At 42.7% G+C, this 19031-nt stretch overlaps 1 protein-coding gene across 1 annotated transcript in view; it reads left to right on the top strand.

The window, feature by feature from the left end:
- Nucleotides 1-19031, top strand: part of THOC2 (THO complex subunit 2) — a 202565-nt gene that overhangs the window by 57310 nt on the left and 126224 nt on the right. Inside the window, exons 8-12 of the mRNA XM_068251182.1 lie at nucleotides 3360-3526; nucleotides 3619-3711; nucleotides 7271-7426; nucleotides 10620-10792; nucleotides 14493-14688. Coding sequence (XP_068107283.1) covers nucleotides 3360-3526; nucleotides 3619-3711; nucleotides 7271-7426; nucleotides 10620-10792; nucleotides 14493-14688 — 785 coding nt within the window. The remainder of the gene's footprint in view (nucleotides 1-3359; nucleotides 3527-3618; nucleotides 3712-7270; nucleotides 7427-10619; nucleotides 10793-14492; nucleotides 14689-19031) is intronic.

Here is a 19031-nt window from a genome sequence, read left to right on the forward strand (position 1 = left end):
CCTCTATCAGTCCATAAACATATGAAAGACAGACCATATTGCTTGCTAGTGAGTGCATTGATACATTTAAAGGACAACTGAAGAGAGGGGTATATGGAGGCTGCCATGTTTATTTCCTTTTAAGCAATACCAGTTGCCTGGCAGCCCTGCTGATCCTCTGCCTCTAATACTATTAGCCATAGCCCCTGAACAAGCATGCAGCAGATCAGGAGTTTCTGACTTTAAAGTCAAATCTGACAAGACTAGCTGCATGCTTGTTTCTGGTGTTATTCAGATACTACTGCCGAGAAATAGACCAGCAGCAATTCCAGGCAACTGGTATTGATTAAAAGGAAATAAATATGGCAACCTCTGTATACCTCTTACTTCAGTTCCCCTTTAAAGAGACTCTGAAGCGAGAATAAATCTCGCTTCAGAGCTCATAGTTAGCAGGGGCATGTGTGCCCCTGCTAAACCGCCGCTATCGCACCGCTAAACGGGGGTCCCTTCACCCCCAAACCCACCCCCGCAACACTTGGTCGTGGAATTGGTCGCTCCTGGAGGCAGGGCTAACTGCTGCAGCCCTGCCTCCAGTCGCGTCTATCAGCGGTGCATCGCCACCTCTCCCCCGCCCCTCTCAGTGAAGGAAGACTGAGAGGGGCGGGGGAGAGGCGGAGATACGCGCTGACAGACGCGCGTGGGGCAGGGCTGCGGCGGTTAGCCCTGCCCCAACCAGGAAGCGCTCCCCCGCTGCACCGAGGGGATTTGGGGGTGAAGGGTCCCCCGTTTAGCGGCGCGCGGCGCGATAGCGGCTGTTTAGCAGGGGCACACATGCCCCTGCTAACTATGAGGTCTGAAGCGATATTTATTTTTGCTTCAGACTCTCTTTAACAGACTCATTTGTCCTGAAGAAGGGATCTCTGTGTCCTGAAACGTAGGCTTGTGTTTGCTTGAATTATCATTTGCAGAAGTGCTTGTCTTTTCATATGTTCTTGGTTTGATAATCGGGCAGGGATCCTCTTTTTTTTGTTTCCATTCCTACTTAAAACTGCCATGCACATACGCATTGTCTACTCTGAGCCCTGATGGGATCCTCTTCCTTATGTTACTCCAGAATGTCTATGACGGTGATGGCTAACCTTGGCACTCCAGCAGTGGTGGAACTACAAGTCCCATGAGGCATTGCAATACTCTGACAGCTCTAAGCATAACTCGGGGAGGCATAGGGATGATGGGATTTGTAGTTTTGTCACAGCTGGAGTGCCAAGGTTAGCCATCACTGGTCTATGACATGACTTGTTCACAATATTCTTCTTTTCAGAACCCCTTCATGACTAGTATTGGTTCATAGATTGTTTTCCAGGTCTTTAGTATATTATTTTATATATTTTAACAACCATGTTAAAGAGACTGAAGCGAGTCTAAATTCACTTTTTTAGCATGCAGTCATGTTAAGAATTATAACCCCCTGCTAAACCGTTGCTATCCCGCAGCAAAACGAGGGGTTTATACCCCCCAAATCCCCTCTCCTAACTCCAGGGAGCGCTTTATGATGAGGCAGAGCTTAGGGCTGTAGCTCTGCCTCTCAGCGCGTCAATCGCCGCCTTTCCTCTACCCTCTCAATCTTCCTTCACAGAGAGGGGCGGGGGAGAGGCGGAGATCCGCTCGGCAATTGACGCCCATGGAGGCAGAGCTGCAGCTCATAGCTCTGCCTCCATGAGCAGCAAAATCCACGTCCAAGAAAGTAGTGGATTTTGCAGGGGGGATTTGGGGGTATAAACCCCTCGTTTAGCATGGGGTTATTGTTCTTAACATGACTGCATGTTAAAAAAGTGGAATTTAGACTCGCTTCAGTCTCTTTAACGTATTCATTTTTGACAGCGCGCTCAAACCTATTGCTTGACCCACTGAGTTGTGCTCCCATTTTTGCCTGAGGAAGCGGGGTCACGCCCGCGAAACGTGTTGCATTTGTGGAGTTGAATAAATTATTTGTCAATTCTGTTTTATCGAGACTCTAGTGAGTTTTCTTTTTTTGTAAGAGGGAGGTGAGTCCACCTTAACATCCCCCTCTGCTTTTAAGTGGTTTTTAAAACGTTTTACTCTACTCTGGCGCCTCTGTATACCGAGTTTTTGCTAAGTTTTTGGTGTTTCACATAAAACAATTGTTGCATTATTCCTTTTTGGATTACCTGAATAGATTAACAGCCTGTGAACTGTTAAATTTCCTCCTCAATTCCATTATCACCCAGTGGAGGTAGTCTGGGTGGGGAAACTAACCACTCTTTCGCTGTGAACAATGGGCTGACCCTGCCCACTTCCTCTATAAGACCAAGAGAGATGGACTCATACTAGTCAGTACTTCTACACTACAGCTCTACATAGGCTTCAATTCACTAAGCAGTTTAGACTAGTCTACAGATGGTTTTTAGTCTACTGATGGTTTGGTGTAATGTTTTAGACCTGTTTTTAGACCTGGTCTAACATTCAGTAATTACACAATTTACAAAGGCAAACAAGGAGTAACCACGCCCACTTTTTCTGACAGAGATTAGACCAGCTGATTTCTGTAGGTAAAGTAATTCTGTGAGGTATTCTAGATGTGAGGATGGAACCTTTTGATGTAATTATGCATGGATTTTAATTGTATGCAGAGGAGAGCTCATCAGAGGAGAATGATGTCAGTCATAACTACTCGTTTGGGAATTGCATCTTTTGATAATTTCCCCTGCTTTACCCACCCAATTACCAAATGTTTTAGACTAGGTATAAAAACAGGTCTAAAACGTTTGGTAATTGTGAATTCCCCTTTGATGCAACTGACCAAACCATCAGTAGACTAAAAACGATCTGTAGACTAGTCTAAACTGCTTAGTAATTTGAGGCCATAGTCTCAATCTAAAGTACTGTCTAGTTTCTCTCTGCTCAGTTTATAATAATTTATTCACCCTTACCACACTCTCCCCAGTGTGTTAATAAATTACATTTAAAATGCAGTGAAAACTGGTTTCTTACTGCAAGCAGAGCAGGTGATGAGAAGTACATGTGACTTTAAATTGAAATGTGTTTTACACACTGTAGATGCAGTGCTGTCCACAAAGAGTGCAGTGGGAGAAGGTGGGTGGGGTTAGGTGATCTACTGGGAAAGGAACTCGCACTTTCCTGGCAATTAAAAGCTACTAGATCTGGATGCTGTCTTACACAAGCCTGACAGGTAATGTAAATTGCATACACACACAAAAGTACAGGCATACAGTGTACAAAACTTTGCTTTGCTTATTAATGCAAATGTATTATCGTACGTGTTAAAATATGGTTGGCTATACTACAGCTTTTAAGCCATCGTGCATATAATTTTCATCTTTTTCTTTTTCATTTCTAAGGTTGTTTTAACTTAGATCCAAATCGAGTTTTGGACATCATCTTAGAGGTTTATGAATGCCGGCCAGACCATGATGATTTTTTTGTCCCATTAATTGAATCTTATATGGGTATGTGTGAGCCTCAGACGCTGTGTCACATTCTTGGCTTCAAGTTCAAGTTTTACCAGGTAATGTACACATTTTCCTTGAATCCTTTATCTACTGACTGCATATTTTGCGGTTTTCTTAATTGTGGGCTTTTGTTTCCTGACTTTTTCAGGAGCCCAACGGAGAAACACCTTCATCACTGTATAGAGTTGCTGCGGTTCTCTTACAACAAAATCTTATTGATTTGGAAGACCTTTATGTACATGTAAGTCTAGAGAAACTCCCATAAGCTTTATTACAGCTTCACCTTTTTATAAGACTTTATATAGCTCGAGTATATATAACTTATACAGTGGTGTGAAAAACTATTCGCCCCCTTCTTGATTTCTTATTCTTTTGCATGTTTGTCACACTTAAATGTTTCTGCTCATCAAAAACCGTTAACTATTAGTCAAAGATATCATAATTGAACACAAAATGCAGTTTTAAATGATGCTTTTTATTATTTAGTGAGGAAAAAAACCTCAAAACCTACATGGCCCTGTGTGAAAAAGAAATTGCCCCCTGAACCTAATAACTGGTTGGGCCACCCTTAGAAGCAATAACTGCAATCAAGCGTTTGCGATAACTTGCAATGAGTCTTTTACAGCGCTCTAGAGGAATTTTGGCCCACTCATCTTTGCAGAATTGTTGTAATTCAGCTTTATTTGAGGGTTTTCTAGCATGAACCACCTTTTTAAGGTCATGCCACAACATCTCAATAGGATTCAGGTCAGGACTTTGACTAGGCCACTACAAAGTCTTCATTTTGCTTCTCTTCAGCCATTCAGAGGTGGATTTGCTGCTGTGTTTTGGGTCATTGTCCTGCTGCAGCACCCAAGATCGCTTCAGCTTGAGTTGCCGAACAGATGGCCGGATATTCTCCTTCAGGATTTTTCTGTAGACAGTAGAATTTATGGTTCCATCTATCACAGCAAGCTTTCCAGGTCCTGAAGCAGCAAAACAAACCCAGACCATCACACTACCACCACCATATTTTACTGTTGGTATGATGTTCTTTTGCTGAAATGCTGCGTTACTTCTACGCCAGATGTAACGGGACACGCACCTTCCAAAAAGTTAAACTTTTGTCTCGTCGGTTCACAAGGCATTTTCCCAAAAGTCTTGGCAATCATTGAGATGTTTCTTTAGCAAAATTGAGACGAGCCTTAATGTTCTTTTTGCTTAAAAGTGGTTTGCGCCTTGGATATCTGCCATGCAGGCTGTTTTTGCCCAGTCTCTTTCTTATGGTGGAGTCGTGAACACTGACCTTAATTGAGGCAAGTGAGGCCTGCAGTTCTTTAGATGTTGTCCTGGGGTCTTTTGTGGCCTCTCGGATGAGTTTTCTCTGCGCTCTTGGGGTAATTTTGGTCGGTCGGCCGGCCACTCCTGGGAAGGTTCATCACTGTTCCATGTTTTTGTCATTTGTGGATAATGGCTCTCACTGTGGTTCGCTGGAGTCCCAAAGCTTTAGAAATGGCTTTATAACCTTTACCAGACTGATAGATCTTAATTACAGTACTTTTGTTCTCATTTGTTCCTGAATTTCTTTGGATCTTGGCATGATGTCTAGCGTTTGAGGTGCTTTTGGTCTACTTCTCCGTGTCAGATAGCTCCTATTTAAGTGATTTCTTGATTGAAACAGGTGTGGCAGTAATCAGGCCTGGGGGTGACTACAGAAATTGAACTCAGGTGTGATAAACCACAGTTAAGTTATTTTTAAACAAGGGGGGCAATCACTTTTTCACACAGGGCCATGTAGATTTGGAGTTTTTTTTTCTCACTAAATAATAAAAACCATCATTTAAAACTGCATTTTGTGTTCAATTATGTTATCTTTGACTAATAGTTAACGGTTTTTGATGAGCAGAAACATTTAAGTGTGACAAACATGCAAAAGAATAAGAAATCAGGAAGGGGGCAAATAGTTTTTCACACCACTGTATAATATATATCTTAGTTTACATGTGTGTTAATGTTATAAGGCGAGGTGTCAAACACAATCACCTGAGGCTCCAAAATCTTCATCACGGTGTTAGTTGCGTGCCACATTGTTTATAGGAAGACAGCGTGCTGTCATCTGCAGTAAAAGAAAGTAGGAAATGGAGAGCAGAAACCTGTGCTGTATACTGTATTCCACAAATCTGCTTGCAGCAAACCGGATGTTACATGTTTATTGTAAGATGCTCTGGCAGGTAGATGGGAGTGGAGGGGGGTGGCAGCTCCAAATCACTAACAGTTGTCTCGCAAAAAAGAATGCTTGCTCACAGCTTTTTTCAGTATGGGTGGGAAGGGCGAAGACGCCATGCTTTTTAATGCTTGACACCAATATGCGCAAACAGTAGACCTAATCGGCGAATCACAACAGGAAATGGGGAGGCTGCATGTAGTTAGAGAATAAAAGTAAAAAAAATTAAAGATGGGCACTGTTGCTTAACCTTCCTGGCGGTCTATTAAAAACCGCCAGGGGGCAGCAGAGTAGTTTTTAAAAAAAAAAAAAAATTTAAATCATGTAGCGAGCCCAGGGCTCGCTACATGATAGCCGCTGTGCAGCGGCATCCCCCCGCCCTCTTCGATCGCCTCTGGCGATCTCTGATCAGGAAATCCCGTTCAAAGAACGGGTTTCCTGGAGGGCTTCCCCCGTCGACGGGGGAGGGCTTCCCCCGTCGAGTCGTGACGTCATTGGGAGTCCCGATCTACCCCTCAGCGCTGCCTGGCACTCATTGGCCAGGCAGTGCACGGGGTCTGGGGGGGGGGGGCCGGAGCGGCGAGTGGCGGCGGCTATCGGCGCGGAGCGGCAGCGATCAGAGTGCACACGCAGCTAGCAAAGTGCTAGCTGTGTGTTGCAATGAAAAAAGTGTGCAAATCGGCCCAGCAGGGCCTGAGAAATCCTCCTGCGCGGCATAGCCCGAGCTCAGCTCGGGCTTACTGACAGGGAGGTTAAATATATTGTCACTCCAGAAAATATATGAATAAAGATAAAATGGTACACGTGCACAAGTCATAAAATTCTGTGCATGTATATCAATCTGCAGTGGCCTGCTGTGTCCATGTCAAAAGCCGCCTGTACAGACACAAGTATAAAGCATGGATTAATTTTCTCAATTAATTTTACTGCTTACAATCATGCAGATGTGAAGCTCTTGAGGGCCACATAAAGTGTGTGTGTGTGTGTGGGGGGGGGGGGGGTAATTCTGCCTGTGGGGCTTGACACCTGTGTTATGAGGCACACGAGGGCCAGATTTACTTTGGTGCCTACAAGTATGCTTCTAAACAGGTACTGCTGACCCAACACCTGAAATTCCTCTTCACAACACACCTGCCACGCTAGCACCAATCCTCGCCTCCTCTGGTGTCCAGCATCCTGTCGCCACAAGGTCCTGTACAACATGACCCCAGTGCATGTTCTCACGTCACTACATGCGCTGGTGTCGCATGGTACAGGCGCTTGCAGTGATAATTAAAAGATGCTGGACAAAGGAGGAGGGCAAGAGTTGTGCCAGAGTGGACAGGTGAGCAGGCAACACTTGCCATGATGGGGGGGGGGGGGGGTGTTGGCACACAAACACCGTTGGGGGGACACCCGCCAGGCGTTCATCGCTCTTTGGGGAATCAAATGCTTTTAGTGCCACACAGATTCAAGCATGGAAATGGCCTAATATCCGTGCCAAAAATCCAGTAATACAGTATATGGGCACCCATAGTTATTGTTTACTATACATTTTTTATGGGGCAGGCTGTACTAAAGGTGCTGTTACCTTTAAATGATATGCTTTTCTTTCTAGCTTCTGCCATTAGATAGCACCATCCTTGAGGAGCACAAGAAGGAGGTTATAGAAGCCAAGCAGCTTGTGCGAAGGCTCAACTTGGTAGTCCTGTCTTCTGATAAAAATGAAGACAAAGATAAAGAAAAGGAGAAAGATGAAGAAAAGGCTGAGAAGGTAAATTCTGTTTCTTTGACTTTGGATACATCCAACTTCATACTGTGCTCTGAATGACAACATAGTAACAATGAAGTTGTCAGGAAAGTCAGATTTTGATGTTAGATCAATGAACACTGACCAACAACTTCTCGTTTTGGTGACGGTCCTGATTGGTTACAATCTGAAGAGGCCCTAACTACTTTCCCTCCATCCTGCAGAGTACAACCAGTATCTATGACACCTGCTTCCAGGGCCGGGTTTACATATAGGCACAGAAGTTCTGGCACCCTAAACTCTGCTCACTTCTAAACCCGCAAACCTACATTAAAGGACAACTGAAGTGTAAGAGGGAACACTCTTAGCCATAGACCCTGAACAAGCATGAAGCAGATAAGATGTTTCTGACATTGTCAGATCTGACAAGATTAACTGCATGTTTGTTTCCAGTGTGATTCAGACACCGCTGTAGCCAAATAGACTGGTATTGTTTATCAGGGAATAAATGTGGCAGCCACAATATTCTTCACATAGTTGTGCTTTAAATCCTGATGGGAATGCTGGTTCTCCCTCGGGCAAACTGTTCTGCTTGCTGCCCCCCCCCCCCCTTCTTAATCCTGGTGTGCCTACGCTCACCATTCTGGAACCGCACTGGTTTTACCACTGAATCATTGAGAGCTGGATGGCCAGGTGGGATAGTCAGTCACATGCAGCCCCCTCATACAGCACTCTATGCTTCGAGGGCGGTGATGTTGGTGCAGCTCCAAGATGGTGAGTGTGGGTTGGCAAACCAATGACTGATAAGTCTCAGTACACTGCTTCCTTTGGGCCCATGTCTAGTGCTACTAAATCCAGCCCTGCCTACTTCACTGTGTAACACTGCATTGATATTGGGGGAGGTTCATGTTATCCCAGACCATTCTTTCTGTACTACAACACAATTCCTTTGTACCAGAGTCTGGTCAATGCTTGGCTTTGTGTGTTGTGATCTTAGACTTGGGTGCAACTGTACTATCATAGACTCTTAATTCTCATGACAAGCCGTTCTTGTGCTGAAGTCGATTCCAGGGGCAGTTTTGATCTCTATAGAGAAGTAGAGAGTTGTAGTCAAGGACAGAATGACTTTGTGACTCCTTCACAGGTCCTGTTCTAGGAGCTTAAGTTGCCTGTTAGGTTTCTATTACTCCTAGATGTCTCCACTTAAAAGTAACTGAACTAATAAATAACCTGAGTGGGCCTAGCGGGACTTTCTATCTGACAACATATTACTGTCACAGAGCTGTTGCATATGACACATTCTATAGGAAATGTTCCTCAAAGGAGTCTGTATAGCAGTTTGCTTAATTGTATGCCCTTGTTTTGTAATTATTGGATGTGATTGAAATGGCTAAATGCATAGATTAGATTAGATGTCTGCTTTTGGCCACATAGTGTACATAGATTGCTATAATATTCACAAACCCCAAAGGCTTCATACTGATCCGCCGCACAAAGATTATCCGTTCTAAGATTTCAGAAACAAAGGTCATCCTTTAGATGAATGCAAAAGCATTTCCAAGCTTCAGCTTCAATATCGGTCGCAATTAAGACATTTGTGTCACTCATCCTTCATTTTCATGGCTCTGTTTTTCTTTTATCACAATTACCGTTTGATATTCATAATGTGGCTTCCAGTGCACCCATATGAACTTTCTGATTGCTTCCAGTGCTTTATGGGTCTGGTGTTATTCTGATACTTTTTCTTTAGCTCTCTTTTTAAATTGGATTGTGTGAAATGATTTCATGGTTTGTTTAGTTTAGTGCCATGAATGTAAATAAAATTGCAGAACAATACTCGAGAGGCACCGCAAATGAGCAGAACCGAAATCTTAATTCATATTTTATTGTTGAAGGAGGCATAATTTGATTATATGCTCAGTGGTAAAATTATTAACTCGCAAAGAAAGTGTCTAAACACACCAGAATCTTTACTATTTGCTGACTTGTAGTTTGAGTTTTCTCTTTTTTTTTTTTTTTTTTTTTTTTATTCCCAGAAAATAGTTTAAAGTGGTTCCCTAAACTTGGTGTATTATTTAGGTTACGAAAGTTACATGCTGCCATATAAACTCATGTTTTATGCATTTTTGTAAGAACTTTTGTTAAAGTGCAATGGGAACATTTGAAAGCAGGCTTGATACAGTTATGTAAATACATCATATAATAGCTCCAAATGCAGGCAAATAAGCATTTTAGAAGACTGACATCTGTCTGAATGTAGCTCAATTTCCATTTTGCTAATGTTGCCATGAAATGTGAAAGTGACATAGTGAATATCATGCTGGACTGATTTTCCCTCTGTGTGGACTTAGATTTAGATCTGTTATAGATCATAATGGTGGACACTAAATGGTAGATAACTTGTAATATAACTTTCATTCTTGAGTTGTTTCTATATATTGTAATATAACTTGTGACCATAACTGCTGTTATAAGCCCCAAGGAATTTAAGTACTGGTGATAGGCTAATACATCCAAAGTGCTGGGAAAAACAAAAATCTCCCCTTGTTGTTATTAGTAGATGTAAGATTTGAACACCTCCTTCAAAAACCCCATACCTTCAAGACGCTCTGAAGTTCTCAGCTCCACAAAGTGAAATTGTTTAATCGTTGACTTTGACTCTGTGTAGATTTTGTTGTTTCACTTTGCCATTGATACTGTACACATTTTAGAATGTGTGAGTAGAGGGGGAGGGGGTTAAGTATGTCTCATTTTTGGAGATCCAACCCTGTCTTATTTTTCTTCCTCCTTTTTTTTTCTCCTTCATTACCAAAATTAATATCTGGCTGCAGTCCTGTTATAATGCTTTTCTGCGTGTACATCTTGTGCTGTTTGTAAATTGGTAACTTGTATTCTATCCCAGGAGTGTGCGCAATTTCAAATGTAATTTTTTTGCTCTTTAATTGGTAACAGTGTGATTTATTCAGATAAATTGTTGCTACATAACACCACTGTGTTGGGAGTGTTGTAATGGGAACAAATGCATTATATAAGCAGGTTCTCCGAGCTCTGGGAGGCTTACCCTGTAATGGAGATCTCTCTCTGGCTTTCCAGTGCTAAATATAATCCTACAATATGCTGCTGCTGTCTGGGGGCAGAAGTCATTTATGCCTGTTCAACAAGAAACTGCTGCAGATGGTAATGAGATACTTACTTACTGTAACCAATATATTTGCAGGCCCCTGACAACCAGAAACTTGGATTACTTGAAGCATTGCTTAAGATTGGAGATTGGCAGCACGCGCAGAATATAATGGATCAGATGCCCCCCTTTTATGCCACGTCTCATAAGTCGATAGCGCTAGCACTGTGTCACCTTATTCATAAAACTATTGAACCTCTCTATAGGAGGTAAGTCTAATTTTTGGGAAAAAAATAAATTCTGAATGACTTATTAGGGCGAGATATTTCATTTCTAACCAAGAACACGCTTAGGCCTGGGACCCACTTGCAATTGCAAAATGATTTCAGGGAAAGTGATTTTGGATCCTGCTTTCTTTCATGAAATCCCTCTGAAAATGCTGCATGCAGGGTGTACGATTTTGGCAAATCGCTCCTGTTGGATCATGGCTATTCACTTTCAGCAGTGAAGTGGTTGTGGAATTGCCGGCGATTCCTATAAAGCCTAAATCGCTGCTGAAAGCACTCTAGAGGGTCCCAGGTAGGGATGGTCAATGGGATGCAAATAATTTTGAGTTGATGCAGCTTTATACAGCTTAAAAAGGAACCAATCATATCCCACTGAGGTAAAATTTTATTGGTTCAATTTCAAGCTGCACAAATTTGCATACAAAATTTGCATAATCAATTAGGAATGATTTAAATCTCATTGATAATGGCTAGTCCCAGGCCATGCCTGTTCTACAACTTGACATATTTCCACTCTTGTCCTGTAAAGGGTTGGCTGAGTTTCTTAAAGGGATACTTAAAGAGGAGCTGTTAGGTATAAGGTCTCAGAGAAAATAAACACATATATCAGTAGCTAAAGATTGGCTGTACTTACATTACATATGCATTTCACTGTCCACGTTTGGATTTCACAGAATTTTTATATAGTATATGCAGAGATAGATGCTCCTGACAGCTCATGGCAGGCTCCATGTTTTTCTGCCAAATGTGTCGTCATGTCCTGCCTGCTTCCTGATCACAGAGGAGCTCGTACAGAATAACACAGTGTGCAGTGAATATTAATGAGCCATGTGGCTAGGAACAATAGCTGACTCCTGCAGTGTACTCTGCCCGGAGATTTATCAGTGCTTCGCGCTGGACTGATTAGGAAGCTGCTGTAACGTCTCATTAGCAGCCGAGGGGAGGGCCCCAGAATGCTTTGCAGTTTACTATGCGGCTTGCGTCCTTATGGGTCTATAACAGCCTTTAAGATAAGCACACATCAAAGGTAACTGAGATTTTTATCTTCACTAATGGCTTTCTGGCTTCCTTCTAAACTGTTTAACACAGGAGAATAGAGGTTTAAATTAGCTTCTGCAGCCTGACAGTTACTCTTTAAGTAAAATAAAAAAAAAAATAGTTTTACTCACCTAGGGCTTCCCTCAGCCCCCTACAGCTGTCCGGTGCCGTTGCAGCATCATTCCGATCCTCCTGTCCCCGCCGGCAGCTCCTTCCGGTTTCGGCGACAGACGCCGACAGGCTGGGACCGCGAGTGATTCTTCACGTTCCCAGCCACAATAGCACCCTCTATGCTGTTATTGCGGCCTATTGTGGGCGCTATTGTGGCTGGGAACGCAAAGAATCACTAGCGTTCCCAGCCTGTCGGCGGCTGTCGCCGAAACCGGAAGGAGCCGCCAGCGGGGACAGGAGGATCGGAGCGATGCTGCGAGGGCACCGGACAGCTGCAGGGGGCTGAGGGAAGCCCCAGGTGAGTAAAACTAATTTTTTTTTATTTGACTTAAGTATCCCTTTAAGACATGGGTGGCAATTCACCATCTCTGAAACATTTTTTGCAATTTTGCACTGCACAAAGGGCTTTTTTAAAAGCAGTGGCCATCTACTAACAGATTCCTACTTCTTCACCTGTCTAAAAAAGTGTATCGCATCTTCAGTATTACCATATTTATAAAGGAATATTCAGATTTTTTATGATGCCTATCCATAGCCATACAAAGCATAAGTCACCAAAATAAGAATTTAATTGACTTTATTACAGTGGTCGATTGCCTCTTTTTCTTTTTTTTTTTTTTTTTTTTAAAGAGGGCATTCGTTTCAAAGGTGGTAACAAGTGATGGTCAATCAGAAGCAAATAATTTCAAATTGGTGCAGAAATTATGCCGTTAATGTAAATTCATGCAGTTTGAAAATGGGCCAATCAAATCTTAACTCGGCTTCATTTAATTGGTCCATTATTTAAGCTGCAGACATTTTGCATAATTTTGCATTGGGCCAAGAAGAGAGAAAAGTTATGACGACCCAGCAGCTGCTACCAGTGAATGTTAAACATGTGCAGACCCCTCTGTTTGCCTTCTTCTGTCCCAGGCATTTTGTATGGTGTGTTATGTTTTCCATGTCACTTTTACTACAGAGGCGTGAGGGGTCTGGAGTAAAGCAACTATGTAGCTATGTAAACGTGATTTCCCTTCAGGCACATCCGCTGTTATGAGGCAAAAGCTCCACAAACAGTAGGAGCAGAGTTCTAGGCAGACATGGAGTTTGCTGGAGCAAGGGATGGTGATTGGGTAGGGTTTCTCATTCTACCTGATTGTTTTCCACGAGTGCAATTTCCCCAATGTGGTCTGCAATTGAACTTATAAATCCTTAAAGGACATCCAAGGTGAAAATAAACGGATGAGAAAAACAATTTGTATCTATCCTCGGTCTCCAAAATTATTTTTTTAGATATCCCACCGGTTTATTTTATATTTAAATCAAGTTTTTACTGTTTCATTGTCTCTGCACAATGACACCTTCGTTGAAGTATGTCAGAACTCAAGTCTATGAACTATTGACCCTTTTTATCTCTTTCCTGCTCTCAGAAGCCATTTATTGACAGGAAAGTATTTTATGGCTGAAATTACTTAATGGTGGGGGTTATCAGCTGCTGCTGATTCCAGACAACAAACAGATGGAAGGGAGCACCAACAAAAATGGAAAAAGTAGCGTGAATATGTTCCACGCCAGTGCCTCCTGGGTAGCACTGACCAACAAACTTCAAAAGAACCGGCACCGCTGTAAGTGTAAATATAGCTCTTTATTCCATATAAAATGGCAGCAGTGACAGACCTCTGTATCGGGTGAATATTCTTGGCTTGGAGCAGTTTGAGAAAGGGTATTCACCCGAAACAGCGGTCTGTCACTGCTGCCATTTTATATGGAATAAAGAGCTATATTTACACTTACAGCGGTGCCGGTTCTTTTGAAGTTTGTTGATCCCAGACAACACACATTGCTATCTGTGAATGTTTATAGGCGCCAGACTCCCACTTCCTTTGCAGGAACTTTTGCACAGCAGCAGACAGATCTTTGCCTCCTAGAAAACATTGCCTTGATAAAGGGGTCCTCCGTGGCTCCGAAACATTGGCCATATTCTTTTACATAGAACCAATGAAGATTAACTTTGGATGTGCCAGCTCTTTTCCTTGTTGGGGTTATGCTGTAGTCTGACCCAGTCCTGACCCAGGCAGAAACTCATACCTAGTGTTTAACTTTCTCAGGCAGAGAAAGGAAAAAAAAAAGGAATACAGCGTTATTACTGTGCTTGGCATTGTACATAAACGTCTATCTCATCATGTCACGTCACCTCGGTTGTCCTTTAAGCCTCACACACGCTAAATTAGTCGTTTGAAATGTCTGACAAATTACAGATTTCATTGTGTTGGATGACAATCGTGCAAAATTGTAGTTAAAAGACAAGTGACCAACATCGAACATTTTACCATGTCCATCCGGCGAATCAACTCAAGCGATTGTTGGGAAATATCATGCAGTCGGCCGTGTGTGTGCAATGTCGTTTGAAGGACACTGTTCTACTGAATGCGACAGAATGACGTGATTGTGAGATGACCTTTGTATTCACTGAATCTTTGTTTTGGTTTTCTAGGGTTGGCGTTCCTAAAGGTGCTAAGGGATCTCGGATTTCCCCTTTGCACAGTCAGAAAGCACCAAAACCAGTGGAATGTTTTGAAGATTTAAGAAGGGATGTTTTCAACATGCTTTGCTTCCTTGGCCCTCACTTATCTCATGATCCAATTTTGCTGGCAAAAATTATTAGACTTGGAAAAGCTTTAATGAAAGAGGTTTGTATCTGAACATGCATGTTTTCAACATAATTAAGTATTCATATTGACCATGACATCAACACACTGATATAACACTAAACCCACATGCCTAATCTGTAGATCTCTGCTTGTGTCTCTAAACTGGTCGGTGGACAGAGGCCACTATTGGTACTCTTGATTGATCTTCAGCTGTGCAGCACCTCATACACCAAGCTGTGATGCACTGTTTGGAACGTAGTTCTCATGGACTTGTTCTAGGTTTTTGATCAATTTCTGCTATTTTAGTTCTGTGAGATCAGACCAGAGAAGCTAGCTTTCACTCCCCATGCATATCAATAAACTTTGGGCACCAGTGATCCTGTCACCTGTTCTCTGGTTGTCCATCTGTAGACAACTTTTGGTTGGTTCTAACCACTGCATATCAGCAGCTTCACACAAGACCTGTTGTGCTTTGAGATGTTCTAATCTAGTCCAGTAGCCCAGGGTTTCCCAATCCCCCCCCCCCCCCGGTCTGCGGCCCACTGCGGGGCCGCAGGCTGTGCTGAATCTTGCTGTACCCAGTTGACTGCACAGTGGTTAGAACGCTGAGAATAGAAGAGCCGCCTGTAGCTATTATTACTGCTTCCACCTGGTGTCTGAAATTTGTAAAGCAGCATGCTTTATTTCTGTACAGACAGTGTGGCAGCAGTGAGGATGATTGGCATGCTCTGGACTCTTGCCAGCCACAGAGTTGCATCTTTGCATGGAGATGAGGTGAACAGCTGAAGCTGAAAGTTGGTTGTGGAAAGAATGGAAGGCTATAAATGTAGGGGAGGGTAAAGTGAGTGTGGTGAGGGGAGGCAGATTAGGGGAGGAATGGCTGGAGGTGATGTTGCCAGTAGATGGGGAAGCCCAGGCAGTACCCCCACCACCTGTTACACCAAATGTAACTTGTGCTGAAATCAGTGAACCATGATGGGTTATGCAGCAACTCTGCCCCAATCAGCAAAATAGAGTACAGACTCCTCTTTTTCACAGTGCCAAGGGTGATGATGGTGGTTGGGTAGGGCTGGTGCTGCCAGGACTTCTTTATGTAATGACAATGCCCATAGAACACCCTACACTCACACCAGCTGCCCGATCTTTTAAAAAGTGCCTTATGGGTATGTGGTCCTTGGTTCAAAAAAGGTTGGGGACATCTGCTCTAGCTATCACAGTTTGACTCTTGACAGTTTCTTAGATCCTTATGCATTCCCATTTTTCTTGTTTCTAACACATTTCCTTCATTAACTGACTGTTTTCTTGCTGCCTAAAATATCCCACACCTTGACAGGTATCATTGTCTGTTTTAGTGTTGTGGCTGATCCACATATATCTTTGCTATCTTAGAAAATATAGCCCATAGTATGCAATAATTTAAAACTCCTGCTGCTTATTAAAGTAAATCTGAAGTGAAAGTAAAAACAAACAGATATTTACATAAAGAGCCTCTGGATCGTATAGAGCAGGAATGTCGAACTCCAGTTCTCAAGGACCTCTCACATTTTTGGCACAGCTCAAATTAATTGATGGGACTGATTAAGGAAAGGTGTGGTTCATCAGGTATAACACATTTCCCCAAGTCTCAGTCTGTCCTAAACACTGGCATGGATTTGTCCCTCGAGGACTGAAGTTTGACACTTGTGCTATAGAGCATTCCCGTACTCCTCATGGCCCCCTCAGTCCCCTTGTAGCCTCTACAGAAGCACACAAGGCTCAAAATGGCTGACCCACTCTGTTGGTATGTGCATTATTGATACTTATGTTTCTGCACTAGTAACGTAATAAAGCTCACTTGAGCAGTGCTGACCTCTCTCCTTCTCTACTGCTATAGTATTTACAAAATGTTGCTATGTGAAGTTTTGCTTGGCTGCACTAACTTTTCTGCATCCCTGGCCCTGCATACTACATAGTCTTTATATTATCTGCCATAAAAGAAGCTTTTCTGCTGAAACCCTCCTCCAAAAAAAGAAACAAAACGTCCGCTTCGGCGTTTCAGGGCTGACTGTGCAATCAGCAAGTATCTAATTAGCTTATCTTGGTGCAGCACAGACGTAAGCTCGGCAAGGAACTGGGGTGCACACAAAAAGTTGTGCTGCAAATGATGGTAAGCAATGGGGATATGCTGTCTTTTTATGTCTACAAGCAAAATCAATAATGCAATAGACCTGCATTATTTAACAGAGGCTTCTCTTAAAGAGAATCTGTATTGTTAAAATCGCACAAAAGTAAACATACCAGTGCGTTAGGGGACATCTCCTATTACCCTCTGTCACAATTTCACCGCTCCCCGCCGCATTAAAAGTAGTCAAAAACTGTTTTTAAAAGTTTGTTTATAAACAAACAAAATGGCCACCAAAACAAGAAGTAGGTTGATGTACAGCATGTCCACACATAGAAAATACATCCATACACAAGCAGGCTGTATACAGCCTTAGGGCTGGTTCAGACGGACGCTTGCAGAGCGTTTACAGCCAGCGTTCAGGGCTTGGTGTTAAACGCTCCCATTCAAGTGAATGGGAGCGTTTGTACCAAGCTTTCAAGCGCGTTTACACAAACGCGGCGTTTGGGTCCCGATTTTCCATGGCGTTCAAGGAGCCCCTGGAAGCTACATGTAGCTTCCAGGGGAGGTTAACCGCGACGGCTAATGTCCCCCTAGGGGAAGAAAAAACGCGACCGCATCCAAACGCACACGAACGCTGCTGAACGCGACGCCAGCAAACGCAACGCCTCCAAACGTCCGTCTGAACCAGCCCTTACTTCTGAATCTCAAGAGATCACTTGTGTGTGTTTACCTTCTGTCCCCTTCTTCTCTCATGCACTGAACATTACAGGCTTCCTGCAGACAGCTCTGCCTATGTCGTTAATTCCTCAGTATGTGACCTTCCAGCTCCTTTCACAGCCTCCAGAGGAGGATTTTTATCCAGCTCTCTTCTATCACTGATAAGATAGCAGAGAAGCTGCTGGCTTATGTAAATAAAACACACACTGGAGTGTGCATAGAGGAACAGTTCAACACTGAAGAACTTGGCAGCCTTCCAGACACAGGCCGACAAGTCTGACAGGGGAAAGATACATTGATTTATTACAGAGATGGTTATAGTAGAAAGAGCTGCAGCAAGCCAGATCACATTAGAATAGGTTTAGGAACTTGTAGGATGGTAGAAAAAAACGTTGTAATTTTTGTTACAGAGTCACTTTAATGCTTACCGTGATGAAATCTACATCAGATTAATTCCATGGAGGGACAGCTAGTTATTTGAATTGTTTGATGGTCTCTCTTTAAAGTGGTCTAACACCCAGCATTTCAACTTTGCTTTAAAAGATTGCTTACAGCTTAAAAACTATTATGCCAGATTTTTTTTTCAGCAGAAATTCACTGAATGGATTAAACATGACATTTTAGTGCTGCATTTAGCTAGAAATGCTCCTCGTGCTTGCTTGTTTAGTTACAAATGTATCTATCTACAATGTAACAAACAAACACTGCTCTTAGAGAACAAAGAGGGCTTCCCCGGCAGGCTTTTCAAAGGTCTATTTGTATTCCAAATAAAGATACATTTTGTAACTAAAGATAAGAACGGATGCGGATTCCTAGTTAAATCCAACACTAAAATGTCATGTTTAACCCATTCAGTGAATTTCTGCTTAAAAAAAAATCTGGCATAATAGTTTGTAAGCTGTAAGCAATCTTTTAAAGCAAAGTTGTAATGCTGGGTGTTAAACCGCTTTAAGCACTGTGGAAAAAGTGTTGGTTATAAAGGCGTAAAATATAATAAGCATACGGACGTCTCTGTACTGCGCCCGCACTAGCACGAGCTCACACATGCGCAGTACAGAACCGCTTGTCTTCGGGAGTACTCCCAAAGTCTCCCACCTTAGTGGATTCAAATGGAGGTGACATCGCTGGAACAAGAGGGCTGTGAGAGGAACAGGAAGGCTCTATAGGACCCAGAGCCTTCCTTTCTCTCCTTGGCTAAGTATCTGCTAGTATGACAATAACCCAGTGTCATTTTGAAAAATAGACATAAGCATAGTAGCCTCCATATTCCTTTAACTGACAGGTTCCCTTTGATGGTGTTGTTAGCAGCCGGGTAAGCAGTTTGTGCAGTCTACAAGATATCAGGTTTTTCTCTTTCTATTTAATGCTGTGAAGCAGAAGATAATACTGGGACAGTTTGTTCACATCTGAAACCGCATGGAAACTGGATCCTTACAAAATTTATTTTTCCCATTGTGACTCTTCCTTTAACATAACTTTTTCTTTTTCTTGGAAACTCCAGGCAGTCCAGTATTTTTCTGATAATGAAGTCAGCCTTTTCCCATCCTCCTGTGTGCCATTC

The sequence above is a fragment of the Hyperolius riggenbachi genome, chromosome 8 (genome assembly GCF_040937935.1).
Source record: "Hyperolius riggenbachi isolate aHypRig1 chromosome 8, aHypRig1.pri, whole genome shotgun sequence".
In the NCBI taxonomy this organism is placed as follows: Eukaryota; Metazoa; Chordata; class Amphibia; order Anura; family Hyperoliidae; genus Hyperolius; species Hyperolius riggenbachi.